The 7,669-nt window shown below is 42.8% G+C and overlaps 2 protein-coding genes across 2 annotated transcripts; one reads left to right on the forward strand and one right to left on the reverse strand.

Annotated features, from left to right (window-relative positions):
- Positions 1-2,363: 2,363 nt before the first annotated feature.
- Positions 2,364-2,861, reverse strand: LOC107185711 (vascular endothelial growth factor A-A-like). The gene is made up of 2 exons (XM_015573460.1): positions 2,794-2,861; positions 2,364-2,700 (listed from the first exon to the last, which is right to left on the reverse strand). The coding sequence occupies exons 1-2, from the start codon at positions 2,859-2,861 to the stop codon at positions 2,364-2,366; spliced, it is 405 nt and encodes a 134-aa protein (XP_015428946.1).
- A 4,142-nt stretch (positions 2,862-7,003) lies between these two features.
- LOC107185710 lies at positions 7,004-7,510 on the forward strand. The gene has a single exon (XM_015573459.1). The coding sequence runs from the start codon at positions 7,004-7,006 to the stop codon at positions 7,508-7,510; it is 507 nt and encodes a 168-aa protein (XP_015428945.1).
- The last annotated feature ends 159 nt before the right edge of the window (positions 7,511-7,669 follow it).

Here is a 7,669-nt window from a genome sequence, read left to right on the forward strand (position 1 = left end):
AGAGGTAATCCAAAAAGGGTGGACATCTTCGTGATCGGTAATTATTTGAAGGTACTACGTAGTTTTACTAAAGACAAACTATGTTAATAAAATTCAATAAACGACCAATATACTCTAACATACATCAACAGGTCAGCTTTCCGCCTTTTATATTGGAGTTATTTCTTTGGACTGATGTTGTCGAAAATGGAAGTAAATGTTCCGTTGCCGATCGAGAGGCAATACTTTCTTTACAGAAGCTGGAAATTAGCCAAGAATGGCCAAGTCTCGAAGTACAAAATATCGACAATGACATTAAAAGAGAATATCGAAACCGAGCTCTGGAACGTGCACAAGCCAACGCTGAAGAACTTGCAAAAACTAAAAAGGGTACTTAATTAAGTTGTTGCAATAACGTTAGATACTTAGATTAGCTTGTAACATATTTATAAATCATTTACTTCTGTAGAAAAACGTCTGTACTTACAAAGAGAAGCTGTTAAAGAACAAATCAACATCAATACAGTTACTTTGAATAAAATAGACGAAATAAGAAATGCTCACCGGAAAGAAGCCATGCTGGAGTTCGAAGATTGGAGATCGAAAGCTGAGTTACCATTTCTTTCGGAAGTTCAGGGTGTAGTGCAAGAGAATAGGCAGGCTTATAAGTAATGGTCCAAGAAACATTAATTCTCAGTTCTTTTATACTTTGAATAACGATATTCTCATACGTATTTTTGAAAGGGCACCGTTGAAATGGTTCAGAGATGGCAATAACGAGTTAACATCTCGATCAAAGACCGACAACGAAATACTCTGTTCTTCTACACTCAAGAAAGGATTTGAAGACAGAGCACTGGAAATAGAAGAACCTTTAAATAATTCGGATAAAGATGATGGCGATAAAAAGATCATCGAACTGCAAATGAAAGATAAAAGTATCGAACAGATAACGACGGACAATGAGAAAAGTTTCTGCGATACCACGGATGATTCCAGTTGTTCAGCAGAGTCTGACTCTGAACACCAATTTATAGTGCATGGTCTTGTTAAAGAAATGAGCGAAAAGAAATTACGTAAATTTTACGAAAAGAAGAAAAAATCGAGACCCGGTCTGGAGTCCGTGATAGCTGCGATAAATGGAAAGCTCTTGAAAAAAGACAACATATTCGAAGCGCCTTCGAAATCGATTCCATTACCGAGAAAGAAAGGTACCATCAACGTCACGTTCTCGGACCGGAAGTTCCCCACTCCTGCTAGGGAAAGCTCTCATTTCGAGGAAGAAGAAGTATTCCTTTTTAACTACATATTCATACCGACCGTTCTGTACAATAGTGTAGAGAACACTTTCAATAAAATAATCTTAATTATAGTGGCTGGAAAAACAAGCGGAGGCTAGGCGAAAAATTGGATTCGACTCTACGGACCTACGACCGGAAGAACGCGATCCTCAGTGGTTAAAGGACAAAGGAGAGTACGTTTAATATGTCATACAATTATTAGTTACTATAATTCCTTATCGTTAACTCATAACTTAGCGAATCAATTATATGTTTATTTCAGTGAATTCTTCAAAGACGGAAACTACTTGGCAGCAATCAGCGCTTACACCTACGGTATTAAAATCAGCGACAAACTGGCGTCACTTTACGTGAATCGATCGGCAGCCCAATATGCATTGAAGAATTATTACAGATGTCTAGAGGATTGTTCGAAGGTGAAGGGATTATCGAAGCATCGACGTCAGAATTACACGAAAGATTTTGTATTCGTTTCGACAAAAAAATCGTGCTGCCATTCGAAAGAATAAATACACAGTCGTATATTTTGTTCTCAGGCACTGGAACTAATGGAACCGAAATGCGAAAGCAATCGAGAGTCACGAGCCAGGTGTCACGCTCGACGAGGCGCGGCTCTCTGTAAATTGTCCTCGCCTCAGCATGGCATTCCAGAACTGGAAGCTGCCCTGAAATTGACACCGGACAATGAAAGTATAAAACGCGACGTGCTGGCCGCGAGACAATACTTTGACATAAAAGATTAAGAGGTAGGCCGATCGAGAAACCTGATAATACTTCTGTCTGCTCTTGTTTATTATCTGAATGGAGCATAGAATAAAACACGACGTTGCCCAAAAACATTGCTCATTTATTAAGTTTACCTATAAAAATAGTTACGTTAGCAAAATATCACAGTCAATAATCCTGAAGGGTGTTAATACGAGGAACAAGGTGTCTTACGTTTAAGCTCAGCATCTTATTACTAACTATAAATGTTATCTAGTCGCGCGTTTACGAACATCCTTTTGGTACACGTTAATCTTTACAAGAAACTAATCACGAGTAAATTACGTTATGATATCGAAATTATACTAATATAGAGAATCAGTCGAATTTGATCAGTTTCTTGTCAACGCATCCGCACTTGGTGTGCTCCAACGCGTGTATCACTTCGTGGTGTCTGTCCCTTTGTCGGTCGATCGTGTGCTTCACAGTGAACACGAGGCTCACGTTCCTGGTCTCGATCGGCGCGCAAATCTGTTTCGGATCGGGGCAACATCCGGCTCCGTTGCAACGTGTCAGAACAGTGGAGGCTGGATAGAAAACCTCATCGGGGCTGGGACCGACGGTTAAAAGCTCTTCCACTGGCACTGCTCTTGGTTGAGGCGCGGAACACCGAAATTCGTGGACCAATTGTACATGATTCAAAAATCCGCTATCCCTGAGAGCACCCGAAACGACCGTTAGACTTATCTGTCAAAATCACGTCACTAATGTTGCCCAATTAAAGTTTGCCCCGTCCAATCGGAATTACCTGTGATGTCGGCCGACCATGGCAAAGACAAGATGAATGGAGAACACCAACAGAATAATGCTTCGCATTTTTAGTTTTGTTTTTGGTCTTCGTCGCCGAAGTTCTCCTATTTAACGACGCACGCAAAACCGGGGAGGACCTACTTCCGTCGACGGTTGTTCCGTTCACTCCGATAGATCGTTCGCGATTGTTCAACGTTCAACGGGGCCGGGCCTTTCCGACTCTACTCTCTTCTGCGATCTGAATTCTTTCTCCCTCTATATATATGTAACTTTCATCCTCGGCCCGGTGCCCTCTGCCTCCCCCCTTTCTCCGATTTCTCTTTGTCTCTCCTCTTCCGTACTATCTCCCGCTGAATCGTCTTGTCCCGTCCTCCGGCGATTCGCACCGTCTCCCTCCTGGTTCCCGGTAAGCCTCGAAGGAGGGGTCGAAGCAAAGCGTTCCGAGAACATCGCGGAGATAACTATAATTACAACTAGTGGGTCCTGCCTCCCGTTCGAGTCGGGACCGCGTTACGTCGCGTGACTAGTCATCCTTTCCTTCTCGGTCTACCCATCTTTCTCTCGGTTTCTCCTTTCGCCTGGCAAGCTTCCCTTCGTTTTTTTTCTTTTTCTTTTTTATACTCCGTCCACGCCAAATTTCGACCAGTCATCAGTCAAATGATCAGTCCCCGCATGATTTTCGTTTTTGATGCAACGGTCGCTGCATCCCGAACCACTCTTTCTCTGTGTGCGTGTACCGATATGGGTACACATCGAACTACCGTCCAGGTAATTTTCTGGTAGCAGTGTCACTGATCCTACCTCCGATCGAACCGACTGTTCTGTTGTATCGTAATATTCCAAAAATAATAAGATCATCTAGATCGATTATTTATACTTAATGGACTCCTGAGGAAGTAAGGAAATTACAGTTCGATGACCTTTAAATGAATGTTATTGTTACCGATCAGATCCGTTGAGAACACGATTCATGGCGAGACACTGTACTCTCGATCCAACAGCGAGGCATCGAGTGCACTATCCCACGATCAGCAGCGTTACCTATATGTGTATGTATGATGCGACAGGTTGCAGTGAGTCACCGCGACGCGGTCGTCTGCCAAGTGTCTGCTTGCGACAGGGTTCATTCACGACGCAATTCCGTGAGTCACACGCATCACGTATACATATTTTATGTACTAAGGATACATATGTATACGCAGTGGGACAGGTGAGAGTAGTCATCATCGGTTTCTCAAATCACGGTCCCCGGGGTTACACGAATATCCGTTAACGGAGAATTCGTGGAACTGACTCAGCGGTATGCGATGTCGCGAATCTATGAACCGTGTGTGGAATTTCGAAGGTGGGTGTACACGACACTGGCCGGCGACCTTGGAATTCTCCTCATCTTGGGCATCATCGTTGCCTGTGTTCGATTTCATGAATGTCCATTATCCTCTTGTAATAAAATCACAGCCAAGGATTCGATAGATTTCTGCCTGAAATAGTCACATAAAAAGTTCTATTAGACCAAAGTAAATTCCACTGTAATCTATTATGTAGTAGACGGTGGCTAGGGTTGGCGATCTACCGGTTGCGTGACTTTCGCCACGTATGAAACACACCTAATTCCTAAACATATGTATAGGTGTTAATCGATTCATCCTGGTGTTTAAAGGAGTAATCGTTGGGCGTTTAAATGAATTAACTAGTATTTATAGCATTTCTATTTATAATGGAGCGATGAATCAGCGATTTATGGGAATACACACGACAGCATAATATCATTCGATCTGAACGAAATCGGAATTGCAAATATGTTGGTATGGTCAATGATTTTGCCGCGAGGGATATCCCCGTTCTACTACATATTAATCACGCACCGTTTGTAACACCGATTAAAGGTGTCGTAACATTACGCTGGGAATCCCCGAAGAAGGGTTTAAGCTTACCTTTTGATACTTTTCGAAAGCCAATCATGATATGTACAAATTTCAGGGAGGAACAGGAACACTCGACTTGCTGAGAGAGAAACAGAATATGGCACAGAAGAAGGAGAAGAATTAAACGTTCTCGGTGCATACGGATGAAAGGATCTTATCAATTTCTTATCATTATGCTTTCGTTATATAAGAATTCTTATCGGTTCGACAGAAGCTTCTTCGGATGTGAGGCACAGAGTTACACAGACTTTTCTGTTTCTCTAAGCTGTCCAAGAAAATTATTAGACAGAACTGTTCTCACAATCAGGTGGCGGACCGCCAAAATGAGATGACGAATGAACTTCTGGTCACGCACGGGAGACCGCAAACGATCTTGAGACAGAACTGGTCAGCCGATGATTCACGTGAATCGGCAATCGAGGATGAATGTACCCCGCCCGGGTAAATTTTTATGATACTATAAATTCTTTATCATTCCTGATTTTAATCGATACTTTTACGTTCACGGAATCATCCCGATTCTGTTTCACGGTATCGTAGAAGACACCCTTCTGTTAACGAAGCAGATGATCCAGATGCGTGTTTATTAATAATTATAGGAGTCGGCACACTCGTTCAGCTCCCACGTGTACGAGTAGAATGCACTTGATCATATCTATTCGGCTACCTACCAGATCGACTACGTGACCTATATTCCTCTATACTCTATAATAATCACACGACAGGAAGATAGATTGAAAGATGAAGGAGGTTTTGGTTAGATGTAAATACCGTGAACTGGAGTTATCCGGATAACTATGAAGAAATTGCTTTTCTTGATTTTAATCTTCGTTCTGTTTTCTTGACACGAATAAAGTTCTGCAAATAGATCACACAAACATTCAAGAAACTTTTGCGATAAAAAGCAAATCGAACTGAAATCGATCGACAACTATAAAATTGGAGGCGTATGCGCACCTATTCGTACGTTTATAGCCTTCTATAAGAACGAGAATTGAACAGAATTTTGTCTTTAGAAATCTCTCGCCAGTGCATATTGTAATTCTACACAGAATCAAGTTCCGTGCAAAAGCGTTCGAAACGTCAAATAGAAACGATGAAAGTAACCGAACTGTTTATACAGTCGGTGACGTTGCACCTCGAGTATAATTTAACGACTGAAAAGTATACTTCGTCGGTGTCTTTGCTCTTGTCCCTTTTACTACATACAAACACTCATTTCAACATAGTCGTTCATCCTTCGAGGAATAGTAACTTGCTCTGGAGTCACAGACTCGTGATTTAAATATCTTTTATTAATCGTGGACCATGAATCAACGATATTTCTATTAAAATAAGTGTATCAATAATTGTAAGCGAATTCATTGAACCCGATTTTCCCAATGAATCACGGCGGTATGGTATGAGTCAGTTATAATTCCGATCAAACAGGAAGGAAGCGATATAGGTACGTTCAGGTAGAAGCATCCGAAAATCTGGAAAATAATCACGGAGAAATTCGGGTAGACTTCAGAGAAACAGAAGTTCCGTTTCTGCGATCAGCATCATTTCAACGGATCGTTATCGATGCTTCGTACGAATCGTAATTTCACATACAAGTAAGTGAGAATGTTCGTGTGTCGTATCAATAGACGAGAAGTCGAAGTTCGAGCTTGATATAAACACATTCCTCCGCTTCTTATCAGTATGTTGGTCGATCTCGACCACGAAAGTCGACGGATAGCGAGAATAAATTGTGTGTAAAAGTTTAAACACCATTGGAAAATCAAACCACTTTGTGTCACTTACGTGATGCTTACTTGAACCAGCAGAAACGGTTACTTATTCCGTCTGTTTTGCGATTCATGGAACTGAACGAGACCGTTGACGTGTACCGCGGGAACCATGGCAATCCCTATGCATCAGGACACCCCCGCGTCAGCGGAAATTTCACAAGGAAGTTTTACCGCGGGAACCGTAGGGCTTCGGACAATTTTCAATGTGCATGATTCTTGATCGATACGTGTATACATCATCCGCGTGGAGCATGTGTGGCAGCCTGTTCGACGTATAAATACTCTTCTGGCAACCGGAAAGTCTCAGTCGGTCGCCTCTTGATACCACTGCGTGTCGGTGGTTTCGTGTGTGACAGTTGTCTTTTCGAACACAACCTTCCGTTTTATAATACGAGATCACACCGATCACGCTGGAAGAAATTCATGCGCGATCTCCACGGACAGCGACCAAACGCATAGATACGCCGAGTTTAATCCGGATCCGGTCGCGATACACCAAACACGAGGCATGAGAAATCGGTTATCGAAGAGCTCCCTGTTGAAGCTATTAATAATCGTCCCGTTGACACTGGACAACATCGTCCTATCGATGGCGAATCCCGACGGTCACCATCATCATCGTCGGACGGCCCGGAAGATTCATTTGCCGCGCGCGATAGATGCGTCCCGGAAGTTCGTCTGCAGAGAACCACAGACACGGGCGTACAATCTGAGGGACCTGATGCAAAACGTACAGCAGAATCCCGGGGAGAGCGCGATTCAGCCTGTCTACATAATATTGAAACGTTGCGACGGACACTCGGGATGCTGCATGAGTCCGGACAAGAGTTGTTCGCCGGTCGACACGTCGATCTATTACGAGGAGATGGAGATCGAGATCTGGAGCCTGGAAACAAACGGGACCAGAAGACAGTGGATCAAGGTAGAGCAACACGGGAAATGTGCGTGTGAAGTTAACACGAGCGACGATCGGAATCTGCTGGACTATCAACAGCCTAACGTGACTCTTATTTGATGGCACTGTGTCAAAGGAGAATCGAGACAATTCGATGCTGGTACAAGAGACTGGGAACCATTTAAAAGAATTTAGAACAACGCTGACATCATTTCCCCGGTTTTAACGATTATATGGCGATCCGATGTACCAGTTTAGTTTTCAACGCGTGCGTTTAGA

The sequence above is a fragment of the Dufourea novaeangliae genome, unplaced genomic scaffold (assembly GCF_001272555.1).
Source record: "Dufourea novaeangliae isolate 0120121106 unplaced genomic scaffold, ASM127255v1 scaffold67, whole genome shotgun sequence".
NCBI classification, from domain to species: Eukaryota; Metazoa; Arthropoda; class Insecta; order Hymenoptera; family Halictidae; genus Dufourea; species Dufourea novaeangliae.